The sequence below is a fragment of the Anolis sagrei genome, chromosome 6 (genome assembly GCF_037176765.1).
Source record: "Anolis sagrei isolate rAnoSag1 chromosome 6, rAnoSag1.mat, whole genome shotgun sequence".
Lineage (NCBI taxonomy): Eukaryota > Metazoa > Chordata > Lepidosauria > Squamata > Dactyloidae > Anolis > Anolis sagrei.
The window spans coordinates 10,958,435-10,980,063 of NC_090026.1; the positions used below are offsets into that span (position 1 = coordinate 10,958,435).

Genomic DNA, 21,629 nt, shown 5'->3' on the forward strand with positions numbered 1-21,629 from the left:
CGGCCTTAACTCTTCCTTCCCTGCGGTGAGAGGAGGGAGGCCGTGTTTCCCTGCGGGAGTCGCGGCCTCGCTCTGCCTTCCTCACTCGTTCGGACCGTTAAGGCGACTGAGGGAGAAAGGGAGGCCGGAGGGCCGCGCGCGCTGCCATTCTCAGGCAGGAGAGCGCTTTCGGCATTTCCCGGATGTGACGTCAAAGAGTCTAAGTAACGGCTTCGAGGCTGGAGCTCGGCGTTCCCTTTCCCCTCTCCCCCCGGATGTGACGCAATAGAGCAGCCAGTCCGAAGAAGACCAAAGGAGTGGGCGGAGTCAACACAAGGAGGAATAGAGGCGGCCCAGAAGAGATGCCCTAGAGTGCCGCCGGAAGTCCACCAGGGGCTGCCGTCATGAAGGAGAAGGCACCGGAAAGGGAAGAAGCCAAGCGCCGGGAAGGAAGAGGGCGGGTCAGAGCCACGGCTTTGAAATAGGAAGCGCGAGAGGAGTAGGCAGAGTTCCCGTGGCGTGAGCGAAAGCGGCCCGTGGAGGCCCCCTCCCGCCTCGTTCTCAGGGGCTCCCGGCAGCCATGGCCTACGCCTACCTGTTCAAATACATCGTCATCGGGGACTCGGGTATGGGAGGGGCGGAGGGCCTGCTTAAGCGGCTGAGGGGGGAAAGGAAAGGGCCCGAGGCTGTTAGGAATGGTGGGAGTTGAAGTCCAAAACACCCCAAGGGCCCAAGGTAATAGTATGATAGCTGGGTCCGGAAGCTCCGAGCATTACGTATCGGGAGTGCTGTTTGCACAAGAGAGACTTACCTAATGTAAGCCATGCCGGAGACAAATATAGAAGGGATGTAAGAGTTCTTTAATGGTGAAACCCTTACTCTGAACCATACAGTAAGCCTAACCTGTTACCCAAACCTTAACCTGTATCCTGAGCCTAACACCTTACCCTAACCTGTACCCTAAGCCTAACTCTAAACTTTACCCTAACCTGTACCCTAAGCCTAACCCCTTACCTAAACCCTAAACTTTACCCTAACCTGTACCCTAAGCCTAACCCCTTACCCAAACCCTAAACTTTACCCTAACCTGTACCCTAAGCCTAACCCCTTACCCTAAGCCTGACCTTACGAAAACCCAATCCCTAAACCATACCCTAACTAACCCAAACCATTACCCTAAGCGTCCCCTTCTTTCTATCCTTCCTTCGCTCTCCCCACCCCCCTTCCTTTATTCACAACCACCTTTGCGACATCTCCGTAACGCTCGGTGCTTCCGGACCCAGCTATCATACTACCACCAGTTCTTTAATGGTGAAACCCTAACCCAGAACCATACAGTAAACCTAATCCCTTATCCAAACCCTTTCCTTAGCCTAAACCTTACCCTAACATGAAACCAAACACAAAACCGTACCCTAATCATAATCCCAAACCAGCATTGCAGCATTCTCTCTCCACCCCCCCCCCCCCTTCCCTTATTCACAATCGCCTTTGCTGCATCTCCGTAACGCTCGGAGCTTCCGGACCCAGCTATCATACCATCACCTGTTCTTTAATGGTGAAACCCTAACCCTGAACCGTATGGTAAGCCTAAGCCTAATCCCTTACCCAAAGCCTTACCATAGCCTAAACCTAACCCAAACCCTAAACCGTACCCTAATCATAACCCTAAATCTTGCCCTAACCCTTACACTAAGCATCCCCTCCTTTCTATCCTTACTTTGCATTCCCCGCTCTCACTCCGCCTCCTCTCTTCCCTTATTCACAGCCCTCTTTGCAGCATCTCCATAACGCTTGGAGCTTCCAGACCCAGCTATCATACTATCACCAGTTCTTTAATGGTGAAACCCTAACCATACCATAAGCCTAAGCCTAACCCCTTACTCAAACCCTTACCCTAACCCTAAACCTTACCCTAACCGTAACCCAAACCCTAAATCTTTCCCTAACCCTTACACTAAACGTCCCCTCCTTTCCATCCTTCCTTTGCTCTCCCCGCTCTCACTCTGCCCCCTCTCTTCCCTTATTCACAGCTGCCTTTGCAGGAGCTCAGAGCTTCCAGACCCAGCTATCATAATATCACAGGGCCCAAGTTGACCCATGCCTGTTTTAGAAGGATTTGGCCTTCGCAAGTTTTTTTTTTAAATGCTTCATCACAAAGTTCATATCTCCCCCCCCCCCCCCCACACACACACACACACTGCTTCAACTTTTTTATTTTCTGATATTTAGTTACAGTAAACCAGGCCTGCATAGCCTGTGGCCTTTCGGCTGTTTTGGACTTCAGTAGAAATAATACTTGATTTATCACCCGCCTTATCTCTCCTGGGGGACTCAGGGTGGTTTCTAATAAAAGAGGCAAACGTTCAGTGCCAACAGAGAATCAGAATCACAGAGTTGGAAGAGACCTCCTGGGACATCCAGTCCAGCCCCTTGCCAAAAAGCAGGACAGTCACGTTCAAAGCACTCCCAACCCATCCAGCCTCTGTTTAAAATCCTCCAAAGATGGAGCTTCCACCACACTTTGGGGTAGAGATTTCCACTGCTGAACAGCTCTCACAGTTAGTTTCCTGTAGTTTGAAGCCATTGCTCCACGTCCTAGTCTTCAGGGCAGCAGAAAAAAAGCTTTCTCCCTCCTCCCTATGACTTCCCCTCACATATTTATACATGGCTATCTCCTCTCAGTCTTCTCTTCTTCAGGCTAAAACATGCCTAGCTCTTTAAGCCACTCCTCATAGGGCTTGTTCTCCAGACCCTTGATCATTTTAGTCGCCCTTCTCTGGACACATTCCAGCTTGTCAATATCTCTCTTCAATTGTGGTGCCCAGAATTAGACACAGTATTTGAGATGTGGTCTAACCAAGGCAGAATAGAGGGGTAGCATGACTTCCCTGGATCTAGTCACTATGCTCCTATTGATGCAGGCCAAAATCTCATTGGCTTTTTTTGCCGCCGCATGACGTTGTTGGCTCATGTTTAACTTGCTGTCCATGAGGACTCCAAGATCTTTTTCAACAACACACAAACAGATAAACAAAAGAATCGCAATATAAAACTTATAATAGCTAATCCAAACGAACAAACATTATCAAAATTAAATGACTTAAATAAACTAAATATGATACCTCATAAACATTTACCACATATGTCGAAGGCTTTCATGGCTGGAATCACTGGGTTGCTGTGAGTTTTCCTGGCTCTATGGCCATATTCCAGAAGCATTCTTTCCTGACATTTCGCTCACATCTATGGCAGGCATCCTCAGAGGTTGTTGAGTTTCCAGCAGACCTCAGAACCTCTGAGGATGCCTTCCATAGATGTGGGTGAAACATCAGGAGAGAATGCTTCTGGAACATGGCCATAGTACAGCCCAGAAAACACAGAAACCCATCTTCACATAATTAAACTAGCAGCTAAAAAGCATTTAAATATGAATTGACTTTCGACAACCAACAGGACTGTATGATTCCAGTATGTAGACCAGGATATGTATAAATGTGCACTTCACCTCCCAGAATTCCTGATCATTGGACACTCTGGGCTTCTAAGAGGTGGAGTCCCAAATGCCTGAAGAGCCCTAGAATCATAGAATCAAAGAGTTGGAAGAGACCTCATGGGCCATCCAGTCCAACCCCATTCTGCCAAGAAGCAGGAATATTGCATTCAAATCACCCCTGACAGATGGCCATCCAGCCTCTGTTTAAAAACTTCCAAAGAAGGAGCCTCCACCACACTCCAAGGCAGAGAGTTCCACTGCTGAACGGCTCTCACAGTCAGGAAGTTCTTCCTCATGTTCAGATGGAATCTCCTCTTGGTTGTGCAGGCCTGCAGTAAACTTTTTACTTCCATATATCAGAGAGGAAATAATAAGAAAGAGGTTGAAGTTTTCTGTTCAAAGCACCTTTTCACTCATAAGAAACATTCAAACATCTGTTCAAAAGCACAAAAAGAAATCGCACTGTTCACAATTAATCAAACCCAAAATGTAATATATGAGCAGTTAACAGAATCAGAATGTAAAGAGACCCCAAGGGTCACCCAGTCTACACCTATTCTGCCAGGTGGGAAACACCATCAAAGCCCTCTTGACAAATGGCCATCTACCTCCAGAGAAGGTGACTCCACCACACTCTCAGGCAGCAGGATATTCCACTGCCAAACAGCTCTTCCTGCCAGGAAGTTCTTCCTAAGGTTTAGGTGGGATCTCTTTTCCTGTAATTTGAAGCCATTGCTCCATTGTGTCCTAGTTTATAGACCAGCAGAAAACAAACCTGCCCTGAGGAGAGGGGAGATGTCACCTCTTTTCAAGGTGACCTACTTTCAGATGTTTAAACATGGCTGTCGTGTTTCCTCTTGGCCTTCTTTCCTCCCAAGTTAAACATGCTTAGCTTCCAAACTTTTGGACACTTTGGTTCTTCAGGTTATAATCTTTCTGCCTATATTACGGTTTGTGTGGGTCTAAGTGGTGGACTCAATCAAATTTGCTCCTGATTTGAGCATTTACATGTTAATGTGAAAATCCATATAAAGATGTGGCTTCATTCTGCCCTTTAAAAAAATCCACTCACAATATTGAGATATTGGGACAGTTCTAACACTCCTTGCTATTTTCTACATTGGCTAAAAATGCTGATAATCATAGTTCAACAACATCATAGAATAATAGAGTTGGAGAAGACCACATGGGCCATCTAGTCCAACCCCCCTTCCATGCAGGAAAAACAATCAAAGTATCCCTGACAGATGGCCATCCAGCCCCTGTTGAAAGCTGGTGGCAGAAGTCCACTCTTGCTTTAAACCACTGGTGTCAAACCTGTGGCCCTCCATGTGTTTTGGACCTCAACTCCCTCAATTCCTGATCATTGGATAAGCTGGCCAGAGCTTCTGGGAGTTGGGAGTCCCAAACACCTGGAAGGCCACACGATGCATTTGTTGTTTATTTTTTCAGTTTCTTCCAGCTCTTTGTGACCTCATGGACCAGCCCATGCCAGAGCTCCCTATTGGCATGATGTATACCACTGGTTTAAACCAATAACAAATATCTCAGCTGTGTAGTATTGCTGCAATATGTCACAGTAATAATGCCAGCATTAAAAACTATTAAAAGCCAAATACATTTTTTAAAAAAACTTTATGAGTAGATTTCATTTAGAAATAATTCACCCGTAGTGGAGACTAGTGTTCAGATAAGAGAGCTCAGATTCCAAAGGCAATGTACCACAACCAAAAAGGTCCATTTGCCTGGCTACAATTTTATCTTCTCAGGCTTGTGATATAGATCTTTAAAATGGAATAAATATCAGTAAGATTATTTAAACAGTCTTACAGTGTCAGCATATGCCCCTTTCTCATAAATTCTTGCAACACTGATGTAACAGGTCTGTTTTTTGAAGTTCTGGCCTCATTTCCTTTGTGAAATTTGTCATATGATCCTCCCTGTTTTGCACCCAGTGCTGACATTCATACAAAGAAAAAGTTAGACCCTTCTGCTGCTGATTCTCCACAGTATTGAAATGCATCTGATATGAGAAAGAGTGCATTTTAAACTGAGTGTTTGTCTTCTACTAAAACAAGGAAATGAAGCTTCAAAAACACCTTTTTTGTCTTTGGCACTACAGACAGTTCTCTCGTCACTGGTTTGTTTCAGGCACCATTCAGAGCTCTTGTTCCTCTTTCCACTAGAGCCAAAAAACATTAGTATATTGGGACAGGCCCATTCAATGTTAAGCTACTAGAAAGAAATTGATAACCTTTGTTTCTCCAATTTTTTCTCATGCATCTCCTATCAGCCCTACCCAGCATGGCTGGTGGCAAGAGGCTGCAGTCTAAAAGACCTGGAAAGGCAAATATTTTCCACCCCCTGCACTAGAAATAATCCCTGTTCTTCCATTTACTCACTAATAATATTTATTTATTTGACCAGTCATATGACCATTTCAAAATAGAACATGAGTAAAAAAAAAACAAGGCAAAAAGGTGAGGACAGCAGCTGACCTTCTATTTATAGTCAGAATCTTATTTTCCTGGTTCTTCTTTCAGGAAATCTGCTCTTTTCTTAATAGCTTTCAGAATTAAAAAGGCTTACTCTGATTATGTTGGATCTTTCCTGCCCTTGCAAGAGGGATGTCAGAATATCATTTCAGTTGAGGGACCTGCAGTTGGATAATATTAAATGTAAATATCTGTCTCGCAGTTCAGTATATGCTGGACAGTCAATGAAGAAGTGTTCAATATCTTCCACTGTTTGTTCTCCCCATACGCAGAATCTCTCACTTCTTGGGATATTATTGTTGTTGTTCATTCGTTCAGTCGTCTCCGACTCTTCGTGACCTCATGGACCAGCCTACGCCAGAGCTCCCTGTCGGCCGTTACCACCCCCAGCTCCCTCAAGGTCAGTCCAGTCACTTCAAGGATGCCATCCATCCATCTTGCCCTTGGTCGGCCCCTCTTCCTTTTGCCTTCCACTTTCCCCAGCATAATTGTCTTCTCTAGGCTTTCCTGTCTCCTCATGATGTGGCCAAAGTACTTCAACTTTGTCTCTAGTATCTTTCCCTCCAGTGAGCAGTCGGGCTTTATTTCCTGGAGGATGGACTGGTTGGATCTTCTCGCAGTCCAAGGCACTCTCAGCACTTTCCTCCAACACCACAGCTCAAAAGCATCGATCTTCCTTCGCTCAGCCTTCCCTAAGGTCCAGCTCTCACATCCGTAGGTGACTACAGGGAATACCATGGCTTTGACAAGGCGGATCTTTGTTGCCAGTCTGATGTCTCTACTCTTCACTATTTTATCGAGACTGGACATTGCTCTCCTCCCAAGAAGTAAGCGTCTTCTGATTTCCTGGCTACAGTCTGCATCTGCAGTAATCTTTGCACCTAGAAATACAAAGTCTGTCACGGCCTCCACGGTTTCTCCCTCTATTTTCCAGTTGTCAATCATTCTTGTTGCCATAATCTTGGTTTTTTTGACGTTTAGCTGCAACCCGGCTTTTGCGCTTTCTTCTTTCACCTTGATTAAAAGGCTCCTCAGCTCCTCCTCGCTTTCGGCCATCAGAGTGGTGTCATCTGCATATCTGAGGTTGTTAATGTTTCTTCCAGCAATTTTCACCCCAGCTTTGCATTCATCCAGCCCCGCACATTGCATGATGTGTTCTGCATACAAGTTAAAAAGGTTGGGTGAGAGTATGCAGCCTTGCCGTACGCCTTTCCCAATCTTGAACCAGTCTGTTGTTCCGTGGTCAGTTCTGACTGTTGCTACTTGGTCCTTGTACAGATTCCTCAGGAGAGAGACAAGGTGGCTTGGGATGCCCATCCCGCCAAGAACTTGCCACAATTTATTATGATCCACACAGTCAAAGGCTTTAGAATAGTCAATGAAGCAGAAGTAGATGTTTTTCTGAAACTCCCTGCCTTTCTCCATTATCCAGCGGATATTGGCAATCTGGTCTCTCGTTCCTCTGCCTTTTAAAATAAAATCTGGGATATTATACTAGCACCCAATTTGCATCATAATACCAAAATGCAAAGATACAGATTGGGGGACGCCTGGCTTGAGAGCAGTACGTGTGAAAAAGATCTTGGAGTCCTCATGTACAACAAGTTAAACATGAGCCAACAATGTGATGTGGCGGCAAAAAAAGCCAATGGGATTTTGGCCTGCATCAATAGGAGCATAGTGTCTAGATCTAGGGAAGTAATGCTACCCCTCTATTCTGCTTTGGTTAGACCACACCTGGAATATTGTGTCCAATTCTGGGCACCACAATTCAAGAGAGATATTGACAAGCTGGAATGTGTCCAGAGGAGAGCGACTAAAATGATAAAGGGTCTGGAGCACCAGCCCTATGAGGAGCGGCTTAAGGAGCTGGGCATGTTTAGCCTGAAGAATAGAAGGCTGAGAGGGGATATGATAGCCATGTATAAATATGTGAGAGGAAGCCACAGGGAAGAGGGAGCAAGCTTGTTTTCTGCTTCCCTGGAGACTAGGACGCGGAACAATGTCTTCAAACTACAAGAAAGGAGATTCCATCTGAACATGAGGAAGAACTTCCTGACTGTGAGAGCCGTTCAGCAGTGGAACTCTCTGCCCTGGAGTGTGGTGGAGGCTCCTTTGGAAGCTTTTAAACAGAGGCTGGATGGCCAGCTGTCAGGGGTGATTTGAATGCAATATTCCTGCTTCTTGGCAGGGGGTTGGACTGGATGGCCCATGAGGTCTCTTCCAACTCTTTGATTCTATGTTCAAACCTAGCCCTAGTATATATTCTTAAGGGTAGAGGAAGTGGAATAGTTAGGTAGTGCTCTAAATAAATATTCCTTTTGTGGGAAGCTAAAAACCTTGTGGCTGAAGACCTACCTATGCTCTCTAGGTCCAGCTGTGCACAGACATCCCAAATGCGCCACTTGAGCACTTGCCCTGCCCCCGGATCCAGAACACCCAGAAATTGCAAAGGCAGATTGAATCCAGCCAGCTCATTATTCAGAGCCGCCATCCACGATGACTTCTGGTCATGCTGGACTTGATCCCCTAGACATAGGCGAGGAAGTCTACTGGGATCCATAGTTTACTTTTGCCATTTACTCACTAGAGAAAGAATTCAGGGCACAGATGGTCACTAAAAGCCTATCAGTTTGGGTTTAAGCTGTGTGAAGACCCATCGTTCTACTTCAAGATCCTGGTTCCATAGCTGAAGTGCTGTTTTTCCTGCCTCTTTACTTACCTGCAGTGGTTCTACTGAAAGGGATGCAATGCAGGGCCTTTCAGGAGTGTTTGCCATAGATCCTATTGCTTCCAAGTCCAGCAGCTTATGACTCTATCTTTCTTTTCACAGGTGTTGGGAAATCATGCCTCTTGTTGCAGTTCACCGATAAACGGTTCCTATCTTCCCATAACTTGACAGTTGGTGAGAGCCAGTGCCAAATGGGTATTGGGAGTTTCTGGTGCATATATTGGGACTTAAGAAACAAAACTGGGTGAGAATAAAACACCCTTTTTGCAACTGTTCACTCTTCCTTGGATCTCCCTTTGTCTCTGTTGGCAACTGCTGCTTTCTCACTCCTATATTCTTGGAGTGTCGTTGGCAATTGTGAACAGAGAGGGATTAGGTGAACATTTGGCTTCAACATTTAGAAACATTTTTTGTCCTTCCTTTTTGCCCCCAGGCGTGGAATTCGGATCGCGTATGATCACCATAAATGACAAAAAGATTAAGCTGCAGATTTGGGACACGGTGAGGACCCCTAGTTGCTCTTTACCTGATCTCCAGACAGGTTGGCACATAGTTGATGGGGATTAGACTGCCTATGCAGAGCCAGGGCATGCCGGTTTTATTTGCATCATTTCCTCCCACTTCCTTGGGCAACTCTTCCCAGCCTTTGTGCCATCTTCGGTTCTTTGTACATCTTGCTAATCAGGAAAGACTTGTTCCAGCTTGTTTGGTAACAGGTGCCAGAGCTGGGCAGGAGAGTTGGAAGGAAGAAGAAAGGAAACATTGACTCTCCTAAATGCAGAGGGAAAATTGGAATTATGGAGGGTGGGGCAGAACTTGAATTGCAACTCTCAGAATTCCCCAGGCAGCATGACCACTGGGAATTCTGAGGACTGTAAAAAGGAACTTTTCCAACTTTGGGCTTGGAGGTGTAGGTGCAAAGGGAATGCAAGAAGAGGAATATCTAAACAAAGAATAGGTACCCCTCAATCTTCTAACACAGGTTGTGTTTGTATATATGGAAACCAATATTGAAGTCAATATTTAAACTTTTTTTACAAATATTTATTCACAGATAGTCTTATTTCTTAAAATTAAATTGGGTTAGCATTTTGGTGGAATATTTCAGAGAATAAAATAAATGCTTTAAAATTTTTGTTTAATCTGCTCATCTTGAGATAAGATACCCTGTTTCCCTGAAACTAAGACAGTGTCTTATATTAATTATTGCTCCCAAAGATGCACTAGGTCTTATTTTCAGGGGAAGTCTTCTTTTTCCATGAAGAAGAATTCACATTTATTGTTGAACAAAATGAACATTTATTATATACTGTACAGTAGTTGTCCGGTCACACTGGTTGCCTGACTCACACACAGGGCTACAAAAATAAGAGCTGTAAAGTACCTGGCTCCCACACAATGTTTGGAGACTGTAATGATCTCCTGCAGCAGTTCCTGGACCACTTGTACAGCAGGATGGTATTGCCAATTCCAGCCATCAGAGGGAGCAAACAAAAACTTTGCTAAATCTTTATTTTGGGGGAGGCCTTATATTTAGCAATTCAGCAAAACTTCTACTAGGTCTTATTTTAAGGGGATGTCTTATTTTCGGGGAAACTAGTTAAACACAAGGAAGAGGATGGTTAATGGTCACACTGAGGTTGCTGCAAAGGCTAGCAATTACTGTACCTCTGCTATGCTTCACTTGGTACACTGAACAAAGACACTTCCAAAGAGCTATCTTTTGAAATGTCTATCTCTCATGATTTCAAGAGTGGATGGGAGAGGAAATTAAAACAATGGCAATGAGGCTCAAAATGTGCATCAGTCCTCCAGATGTTGTTGCATCACAAATTTTGTCACCCTAAAGAGAACTAGTGCATCATCACGCAGTGTTGGAGGGGCTTTGGTGGGTGTAACTTTACTCACATAATGCTCTGTTATATCATCACCTTTGCTTGCTTGCCTGCGTTCAGTCTCTATTTGAAAGAAAACTAAAACATGCAAAAGATATTGCACCTTTGTTCACTGACATGGAACAAACAGCTGAAATAATAATAATAATAATAATAATATATTTCTATTTCTAGACCACCCTCTATCTCGAAAAGGACTCAGGGCGGTTTACATACAGAGATAGGCAAACATTCAATGTCTTACAAAGTACAAACAACATCAGAAATAATACAAAATAATGCACAATAACAATAGTAAACTTATAATGAAAAAAAATACTGAGATGGGAACAAGGTAGCAGTAAACCAATTAGACAATAAAACTAAGACATAAATGAACATTAAACACACATCATTAAAAGCAGTTAAATGTACTGCATTTGAAATAGCTAACAGGTGTTTTTAGAAAATATATAACTGTCATATAGTGCAAGTGGTTCACCAACGTTCCGGTGGATTAAAATATCTTAGTCCTCCTCTCCATACACTAAGGTGCATAAGTGTGTTTTCTGAAGTTTCCTAAAGGAGAGGAGGGTGGGGGCTGTTTTTATTTCTTTAGGGAGGGAGTTCCAGAGATGGGGAGCAATAACGGAGAAGGCCCCCTCTCTCGTTCCCACCAGCCGTTCTTGAGACAGAGGTGGGACTGACAGCAGGGCCTCCTCTGCTGACCGCAGTGCATGAGATGGCCTATATAGGGAGATGCAATTTGACAAAGATGTAATTGTACAAACTATCATCAGGGAAGACTGCAAATGCACTAAAAATCCACAGGAGATGGCAGTGAATCCCTTCCTTGGGTGTAAGCTTCACCAACTGTGTTGATGTTCTGCTTTGGTCATATCACCAATACTGAAAAAGAGATTGGCATGTTTAGTCCAAAGGTATAGTTCTGTGTGCTCCCTGACTGGTTTTCTTCCACCCCACAGGCTGGACAGGAATCATTCCGTTCCATCGCCCGCTCATACTACAGAGGAGCAGCTGGAGCATTGCTGGTTTATGACATTACCAAGTGAGGCTCTATCATAGGTCTACACATTGTATGGGCAAGAATGTCTTGTGCATAGTTTAATGGGGCACACCCCCAAAAATCTGGAAGTTTTTTCAAAATCCTGAGAATATTTATGTCATAATTGTCCCCTTTGATGCGTGCACTTAAAAAAAAAAGCCAAGATTTGTATAGTGAGGTCTCACAATTTGTTGCAGTGAAGTTCTAGAAAGTCAAAAAGGTGCAAGTAAAAGGATGGGAGACACACACACCTGTGGTACCATTTTTGCAACCCTGCCACATCCCTACTTGCAGGGCCGTAGCCAGAAAAAAAATTCGGAGAGAGTTGACAATTTCGGGGGGGGGGGGGGGTTGAAAATTTCAGGGGGGGGGTGAACATTTTGGGGAGGGTTGAAATTTGGGGGGGGGGTTTGAAACCTGCCTAGCTCACGCTGAAGCAAAGAGCACATCAGGGGGCAGAGCAACCTTCAATAGCCTGCAGCTCCACCCCTGTCAACCACCTCCACCAAGTCTGGCCTCCTTAATGAGAGCATTCAACACCCCCCCCCCCCATCTCAACTTGGTTGCTTCGCTACATCGGCTATTGCTGCAAGTAATGACAGTGTGAATAAATTGTCAATATTTGCTTGAGAGAGTGCTTACAGTTCTGGAGGGACTCTTAATTTTTTGCATCTCATAGACTTAGCATGGGGATTTGGTTAACCAGTTAAAATTCATGAGTAAACCAGGTTTTTTTAAAAATCTGAAACATTTCGGGGGGGGGGGTTAAACCCCTAAAACCACCCCCTCGCTACAGGCCTGCCTACTTGCTCAAAAATGCTCATCAGTGTTCTCAGTAACATCCAAGATGAGTAATGGTACTCTCAAGGAAAATGGACAGCGCACCACATTTCATTAAAGCAGAAATCTGGAAGTGGAGGTAACCTTTAGTTCACTCTGCATCCCCATGGAGCCTTGGAGGTTTCCTGGGATCAAGAAAAAGCAGCATTCTTTGGAGTTTGCTTGCCCCTACAATATTACCATATATACTCAAGTATAAACCGATTCAAATATAAACTGAGGCACCTAATTTTACCACCAAAAAAAAAAAAAAAGCACCTGGAAAAACATATTGACTTGAGAATAAGCCGAGGATGGGAAATGCAACAGCTACTGGTAAATTTCAAAATAAAAATAGATACAAAAAATTGCATTAATTGAGGCATCAGTAGGTTAAATGTTTTTTAGTATTTACCGTATTTCAAAGAAAAACAGTAAACTAGCTCTGTAAGTGGAAAAGTAGGGTCAACAAAAACAATATGGTATCAATAATAACTTAATAATAATAATACTTCATTTGTATCCTGCCCCATCTCCCCATGGGGACTCAAGCCGGCTACCAACATAGTAATAGTCAAATATTCAATGCCTATATAAACCATGCAGAGCTAGATATAGATCTATTATATATATTAATTTCAGATATGAATTTCCCCCTGAAACGCTTGCAAATTTGCTATTTATATGCATTTCCCTCCTGCAATATTTGCAAGCCCTATATATCTATATTCATATATATCTATATCTATCTAAACATCTCTGTCTCTATAGATAATTGTAACTATATAGGATTTGCAATATTGTATACATGTAGATACAGATATACAGGTACATGGAAATATCTAGATATCTATATGCATATAGGTTTTCCAAAGACCTGCAAACATATGAGGGGAAAACTTCCAAGGGAACAAAAATGCACATATAAAGTTAGTACATTTAGATATCAAAAAAGCCAGGAAATTGGGTGGGTTTGAAAAAGAGCTATACAAACAAGGAGGACATGAAATATATCTGCTTTCCCTCCTTTTTGACTGGAAAAGAAAACACACTGTCAAAGGAGTTGAAGTGGAAAGAGAAATATATATTTCAAGTAATGGCCTCAGGCTCCGCTGCCTGGCTTTGGCTCCATTATAACCTGAGGCTTTTTCAGCTCAAAACAGGGGCTGGAAAACTCAGCTTACCTTCGAGTATATACGGTAACTTCTTTTCCTTGTGAGCCCTCCATTTTATTTCCTGGTTATGGAAGGGTCAGGGGAAATATGAACTCAAGTTAATATGTACTTCTCTTCCTTCACCCTTAACCAGTACTGACATTGGAAGGTACGATAAAAGTTTATAGAAACTTACCACAAGTAGAAGGCATGCCTGGAAAAGTTTCTTTGAGGAACCATCATGTTTGCTGAAAAGGTTCTGGAAGCTATAATCCTCAAAATAAGAAACTTTGACATTGACCACAGGGCTTTCACTCTCCTTACCTGTTGCTCTATGCCAGTGGTTCTCAACCTGTGGGTCCCCAGGTGTTTTGGCCTACATTTCCCAGGAATCCCAGGCATTTTACCAGCTGTTAGAATTTCTGGGAGTTAAAGGCCAAAACATCTGGGGACCCACAGATTGAGTGAGAACCACTGCTCTATGCCTTTCTAGACCACTTGACCTTGGTTTTGTTTTTTATCTTTCCCTACAGGCGGGACACTTTTAACCACTTGCAATCCTGGTTGGAGGATACCCGGAAAAACTCCAGCTCTCATATAGTGATTGTGCTGATCGGCAATAAAAGGTTGGTGATATTTCCTAGAAACCACACAACATCCCAGATTTCCAAGTCCCTTTTCTCCTTTTGGGAGCAACACCAAATTATGAGTATCTGTACATGTGTGTCAGCATTTCAGATTGTTTCTGACTGGAGCTGATGCTTTACTTCGATTATTTACCTTGACAATTTTCCCATAGTGATCTGGAGAACCAGCGTGTTGTACAGAAGGAAGAAGGGGAAGCTTTTGCCCGGGAACATGGCATGGTTTTCTTGGAGACCTCAGCAAGGACAGCAACCAATGTGGAAGAGGTTAGGTGCCCATCTGTTTCCAGTTCCTGTCTCATTTGGGCAAACACACAAACATGTTTGGCATACATTTACACAGTTGATCTGGCTTCTACTGCCTGGACATAGGACATAAGGAAAGAGTGGAGTTGTGTTCCTTTGAAATACTGCTAATCCTTATTTTTTTTAAAAAAAATCTTCAATGTCAAACCTATTTTAACAACTGTATAAGCTGATAATCTAATTATTATCACCATGCCCATATTTTCTGGCAGGACAACACAACCCTAACTTTAATTTAGTTTTGGTAGGTCTGAGAGCCTCATGGATGGACAGAAATGACCCAATGGAAAAAAGTGCATCTGGAACTGGCTAGATTTTTTTTGTAAGAGCAGGATTAAAATCAGATGGTTTTGATTTGTCTTTGATTTGATAGGAGGCTATGTATGCTTGGAACCCCCGGTGGTGCAGTGGATGAAATCACTTAGCTGCTGAACTTGATGAATCCAGAGGTGAGCTCCCGCTGTTAGCCTCAGCTTCTGCCAACCTAGCAGTTCAAAAACATGTAAAGGTTTCCCGACATTAAGTCTAGCCGTGTCCGACTCTGGGAGGTGGTGCTCACCTCAATTTCTAAGCTGAAGAGCCAGTGTTGTCCATAGACACCTCCAAGGTCATGAGGCCAGCATGACTGCATGGAGTGCCGTTACCTTGCTGCAGAAGTGGTACTTACTGATCTACTCACATTTGCATGTTTTCCAACTGCTAGGTTGGCAGAAGCTGGGCCTAACAGTGGGAGTTCACCCCACTCCCCAGATTCAAACCACCAACCTTTTTTGTCAGTAAGTTCAGCAGCTCAGCGGTTTCACCTGCTGCACCACCTGAATAAGGGGTCCTCAACTTTTATTGTTTGGGCATCCAAGGAAACAGGGAAGACAATATTATCAAGGGAGTGCTTACTCAAGTGCAGTGTTAGAAATTTGGGATCTCAAGGAAAAATGGATTAGGATTGCAGAATTCATATTTGAGTACCAATGCATTTCTTTCCTTTTGCCTGTATCTATAACCCTGTGCCTCTTCTCTTATGCAAATATTTTCTGTCTTTTGATTCCCCTTTTCAGGCCTTTCTCTGCATTGCAAAAGGCATCTACAGAAAGATCCTGCAGGGCCAGTTTGATCTTTCCAGTGAGGTGAGTCAGCAGAACGCTTCCTTGGAGTTCCCTCCACTGATAGAAACTGAAAGATGGGGTGCTAAGAGAGATTATTACAGAATGGCCATCTTGCTTCAGTTCCCACAATGTCTTTTTACTATTTAAAAATAATCCCAATCTGCTTTCTTCCTGGGGCTTCCCAGATGGCATAGGTTAGTTTTTTTTTTGTCATGTCAGGAGCGACTTGAGAAACTGCAAGTCGCTTCTGGTGTGAGAGAATTGGCCGTCTGCAAGGACGTTGCCCAGGGGACGCCTGGATGATTTGATGTTTTTATCATTCTTGTGGGAGGCTTCTCTCATGTCCCCGCATGAGGAGCTGGAGCTGATAGAGGGAGCTCATCCGCCTCTCCCCGGATTCGAACCTGCGACCTGTCAATCTTCAGTCCTGCTGATTGACAGGTCGCAGGTTCGAATCCGGTAAAATCAAGGCAATTCTGTCTTTCCTATGGATGGATTCAATGGGATAGCCATATTAGTCCATTTTAGCATATAAAGACATGAAGGAATTATGCACCTTTGAGGCTGACAAGAGAAAAAAAAATGCAGTCCACTTCTGATGTATCTGAAGAAACAGATTGTAATACACAACATCTTATGCTAGAAATGTCTTTGTCTTAGTCAGAGGTGTAAAAATTTTGGCCATCCATGTGTTTGGGACTCCCAACTCGCAGAAACCGTAGCCAGCTTGTCCAATGGTCAGGAATTCTGGGAGCTGAAGTCCAAAACAGCTAGAGGGCCACAAGTTTGCCACCAATAGTCTTAAAGGAGTTTTGGATTCTTTCGGGTCTTTCTGAAGGTAACTGTTATTATTCAATAATAATAATAATAATAATAATAATAATAATAATAAACCTTTATTTGTACCTGGCTACCATCTCCCGAAGGACGCAGTGCGGCTTACAAGAGGCCGAGCCCAAATATAATAGTAAAAACAACAGCAACAACAAACAACAAAATAACTGAAAAACAAAGCAATAACATTGACAACACACAATGATACAAGTAAAATCAATGGCAGGGCCAAATGTAATAATTAATTTAATCCTTCAGTGTTTCCTTTTTCAGGGAAGTGGCGTCAAGATCGGACCCCAGCCATCCTCCGTCAGAACAAGTGGATCCACTGCCCGCTCAGGGTCTCAAGGCTCTGGAGACCGACTGGGATGCTGCTGAGTTCCCTGAAATCTAGCCAGAGCTATTAAGGCTTGGGAGTGCACAGATTATGTTTCTTCGCATTGTACTGGGGCAGGGGAATTCCTGGACCAAGCCCTGTTGCAACCTACCTCTTCCCTCTACGTGTGAGGATTGGGACCATCCTGGACCAAGATTTGTCTCTGGGCATCAGCAATGTATAATGCGTTCCAGAACCTGTGGGCTTTAAGTTCACCTCCTGGCATTCCTTAAGGGGGAAAGGCACTTCCCCCACTCTGTGCTTTTCTTTGGGGTCACTGAACCCTGGGAAATCTGCTCACCTTTTCTACCCCAGGTTTACATTGCTTTCCTTCATATTAAATGTTTTTGTGTTCAACTTTCTCCAGAACATCTTTATGACATCTTTAAGATCTTCCTAACTGTGAGAGCTGTTCAGTAGTGGAACTCTCTGCCCTGTAGTGTGGTGGAGGCTCCTTCTTTGGAGGCTTTTAAACAGATGGATGGCCATCTGTCGGGGGTGCTTCGAATGTAATTTTTTTTGCTTCTTGGCAGAATGGGGTTGGACTGCTGCCTAAACTAGCCACTAGCTAGCCAGTCCTCTGGATGTACTGTTATCCTTGAAAAGTACCTTCCCCTCTGCAGCACTGTTTTCTCAAACAATCAGCATTTTCTGTAAACAAAGGTCTACTGCTGAAACAGGCCTTAAACCAGGACATATGGGCATTGGGAACATCTCTGAAAATTCCCTTTCAAAACTACATCTCCTCCTTCCTGAAGCACTGGATTTATGTAGCATTCTTTTGATGTGGTCTCAAAAGTTAGTTTTCTCCATCCGTAAAACAGGAATGGAAGTATCTTGCTTTATGGAATGGTAGAAGTGCGAAATTGGTGATTAAAGATCGTAATGATGTCGAACACAAATTTAGGGGGTCCCTGCTGAGGCACAGGCCAGCAAGACCCAAAAAGAGGATCCAAAACACCTGGCGAGACAATAAGCACCAGTAAAGATTTTCCCTATTTCCCAATAAATCTCGCCAAGTTGAAGCAAAGGCCGCCGAGGTTTATTTTCTATTCCAGCCGACAAGGATGATGATTGCAGTAATCTGCCAACAAATTGACATACCCCTGAGCAGGAGTTTATGGAATATATAGCTTTCAGATTAAAAAGTGTCCTTTGTGTTGAATGTTTTCACATGTCCATGGGCCACAATATCCTGGATGGTCTGGTCAACAAAACCCTCCAAAGTCCAGGAAGAAGGGGCCAATTACTTATTGTCCGTGCAAATGGGTTTCTGTCAAGACCTTTGTTAAGGGATTATTGGCTCAGGAAGTTCTGAAATCCCTGGAGCCATGAGTTGCTTGTATAATTCATGAAAAGGTTACCTTGCTTCATATTTTATATGCATACACCTTAATAATGGGGGATATGGGCCACATACAGAGTTCATAAAGGAAAGCGGGGCATGCAGGTATGAGGGGAAGATTGATCCTGGTCACCCAAAATCCATCAAAGTTTATAAAAGTTGATCAAAGTCCATGAAAGTTCATAGCACTGAGTAGCTGAAGTCCATTCATAAAACAGGAGGTTCATTCATAAAAATGGAGGATCCAATTCATAAACTTGCCAGATTGGTCTGCCGCTGGACAGGGTTACAGGTAAGGACGACCAACCCAGAACTCCATATCAACCCAGAACTGGGTTGATATAGAGTTCTGGGTTGGTCGTCCTTACCTGTAACCCTGACCAGAACTGGGTTGATATGGATTTCTTTCCCCTCTCCCAGTATATGCCTTATGAACCCCATATTTGTGTGTATGTATAAAATATGAAATGCCATCCCTTTCGTGACCCCAGCATGCCAAATTCTTGGGAAATCCTACTTCATTTCCTGAGATGATGTTTCCCCATTGTTTAAAAGGACTCAACAAAGACTTCTTGCATAAACAGAAACTATGGTGCCCCTCAGGCCTTGGAGCATGGCCGCCTGAAGGGAGCACCCTATGGTGACCCCATTCGCCTCACCCATTGTCTTCGTACCCTTGGCTGAAACCAATGCACAGATAACATCAACTGATCCCATACACAGGGCTAGAGATTACTGGGGCTCGGCATCCACGCCAGCCACTTTTGTATATTTCAGCCTCATAAGACAATACAAGGCTAGCTTGAGGAATCTTCGGATTATCACCAGCAAATGGACAACACATTAAGTCACATTAATCCATTCATTTTCCTCTCGGTTCTTTGTTTCCTGCTTGTACTGCCTCCTCGCTCCTCATTGGCTCAGAAGCCGAAGCCGAAGCGGTGCTGGCTTTCCTATTGGTCAAGGCACACCTAAGCCGGCCGCACCTTCCCTCCCCTCCAGCTGATGGCTCCAGCCAATCAGTGCGAAGCCGGCAAGGGAGCGGGAAGTTTGAATTTGACAGTTCTGTATTTCTATAAATATATACACTTTTGCCCTACCAAGCATATCAGCTTTGGCAAGGGATTGTGGTTTGACATCTGTACCCGCTGGGACGCAATAAAGACAACTCGGTGGCTTTTCTTCAACTTAGTGAGACCTTTTATTGTGAAAAATCAGGGGAAAATCTTGGGTGTCTCGCCAGGGCTAATGGGCTCTCTTACTGGTCTTTGCCTCCTGGCAAAGATCCCCAAATTCTTGCTCGACATCACAGGGGTGTTGCCATGTGGGGCCATGGAAAAAGCCTTAGGTTCCCCGATGGGGGAGAGATAGGAGATTATGGGATCCAGCCTGGTGGCCTTGGAAAAACTATGATTTCCCTGATAATGAACTATCTTTTACAGAGTCCTGAGGGGGAGTCACCTCCAACTACATTAAGTGCAGTTTATCAGTGTTTCTATACAGCGACTTTACAAAATGCAACAGGTGCATTGAGCCATGTACTTCTTTTAACCCAGTAATTCCTTTCAGGTAATTTAAGACTTCAACTCCCAGTGTCTAGATCTAGGGAAGTAATGCTACCCCTCTATTCTGCTTTGGTTAGACCACACCTGGAATATTGTGTCCAATTCTGGGCACCACAAGCACCAGGATTGTGGCGCAGCTGGCTGAGTGTCAGCTGCATTAAGATAACTCTGACCAAAAGGTAATGAGTTCGAAGTCAGCCCGGGTTGGAGTGGGTTTCCAACCAATTGTATAGCCTGTTGTCGACTTCTGCAACCCGAAAGACAGTTGCATCTGTCAAGTAGGAAAATTAGGTAACACCTTAAAGTGTGGGGAGGCTAAATTAACTAATTTATGAGGCCATAAAAAAGACTCCACCAAAAACATGCGGGGAATGCGGAAATACTTCATCAGTGTTGCAAATGGACGATGAAAGCGACAGCTCCCCTGGTGGCCAGAAAAAGTTAAATAGGCTCTGTCTATGTCTGTATATGTTGTATGTCAAAATTGGCATTGAATGTTTGCCATATATGTGTACACTGTAATCCGCCCTGAGTCCCCTGAGGGGTGAGAAGGGCGGAATATTAAAAGCTGTAAATAAATAAATAAATAAATTCAAGAGAGATACTGACAAGCTGGAATGTGTCCAGAGGCGGGCGACTAAAATGATCAAGGATCTGGAGAACAAGCCCTATGAGGAGCGGCTTAAGGAGCTGGGCATGTTTAGCCTGAAGAAGAGAAGGCTGAGAGGAGATATGATAGCCATGTATAAATATGTGAGAAGAAGCCACAGGAAGGAGGGAGCCAGATTGTTTTCTGCTTCCTTGGAGACTAGGGCGAGGAACAATGTCTTCAAACTACAAGAAAGGAGATTCCATCTGAACATGAGGAAGAACTTCCTGACTTTGAGAGCTGTTTAGCAGTGGAACTCTCTGTCCTGGAGTGTGGCGGAGGTTCCTTCTTTGGAAGCTTTTAAACAGAGGCTGGATGGCCATCTGTCAGGGGTGATTTGAATGCAATATTCCTGCTTCTTGGCAGGGGGTTGGACTGGATGGCCCATGAGGTCTCTTCCAACTCTTTGATTCTATGATTCTGTGTGTGTGTTTGTGTGCCTTCCATGGTCAAATATGTACAACTTATACCATGATGAGAATTTGGAGCTGTTAGGAATTATGTATACAAAGTATATGTTGGAGGTGGGTGGTTGTTTTTAGACAGGGTGTGTTAGAGCCGTTCAGCAGTGGAACTCTCTGCTGCGGAGTGTGGTGGAGGCTCCTTCTTTGGAGGCTTTGAAGCAGAGGCTGGATGGCCATCTGTCAGGGGTGCTTTGAATGCAATATTCCTGCTTCTTGGCAGAATGGGGTTGGACTGGATGGCCCATGAGGTCTCTTCCAACTCTTTCATTCTATGATTCATATTAGCTAATAGTCAGGAATACTGGGAGGTTGAGTCCAAAACATTTGGGGGGGCCAAAATTTGAAAATCTGTGATTGTAACCTCCTTCCTGCCCAGCCACCAAAACTGAATCCCAGCCATCTCAAAATGGCTTCCTTGCAAAGTTGTCTAACTCACTGCCTGATTACTGACACTGTCTGGCGCGATAAAATACTATTTCACAAACCAAACGATTCACCAATCAACCATTTTACTTTAAAAAGAAAACATGGGGAAATTCCGATTTTAAAACACGTATTAGATTTTATTTATTTTTTAAAAAAATCAAATCAGGCGACTGTTTAGACAGCTCTGTTCCGGCGAAGGCCCCCTTCCTCTCACTTCCCTTCTGCTCCTTTCCCCCCTCCCTCCTCCTCCAGAGAGGACTTCCTGGAAGGTTCTCTCAACCGAACATGCTGGCTGGCCCCGCC

At 44.0% G+C, this 21,629-nt stretch overlaps 1 protein-coding gene across 2 annotated transcripts; it reads left to right on the top strand.

The window, feature by feature from the left end:
• Nucleotides 1-301: 301 nt before the first annotated feature.
• RAB2B (RAB2B, member RAS oncogene family) lies at nt 302-17,239 on the top strand. Of its 2 annotated transcripts, XM_060780065.2 has the most exons (8): nt 302-605; nt 8,804-8,875; nt 9,135-9,202; nt 11,562-11,644; nt 14,148-14,240; nt 14,414-14,525; nt 15,620-15,688; nt 16,775-17,239. In XM_060780065.2, exons 1-8 carry the CDS (start codon nt 560-562, stop codon nt 16,877-16,879), a joined length of 648 nt encoding a protein of 215 aa, XP_060636048.2. In that variant the 5' UTR covers nt 302-559; the 3' UTR covers nt 16,880-17,239. The 2 variants fall into 2 exon arrangements, with proteins under 2 accessions (XP_060636048.2, XP_067325867.1); XM_067469766.1 differs by lacking the exons at nt 302-605; nt 8,804-8,875 and adding an exon at nt 8,882-8,945.
• The last annotated feature ends 4,390 nt before the right edge of the window (nt 17,240-21,629 follow it).

Bases quoted from the DNA above. Each gene is read 5' to 3' on its own strand.
- RAB2B (XM_060780065.2), top strand. From the start codon at position 560: ATGGCCTACGCCTACCTGTTCAAATACATCGTCATCGGGGACTCGG. The intron at 9,203-11,561 runs GTGAGGACCCCT...TCCACCCCACAG, and splicing joins AGCTGCAGATTTGGGACACG to GCTGGACAGGAATCATTCCG. The intron at 15,689-16,774 runs GTGAGTCAGCAG...TTCCTTTTTCAG, and splicing joins AGTTTGATCTTTCCAGTGAG to GGAAGTGGCGTCAAGATCGG.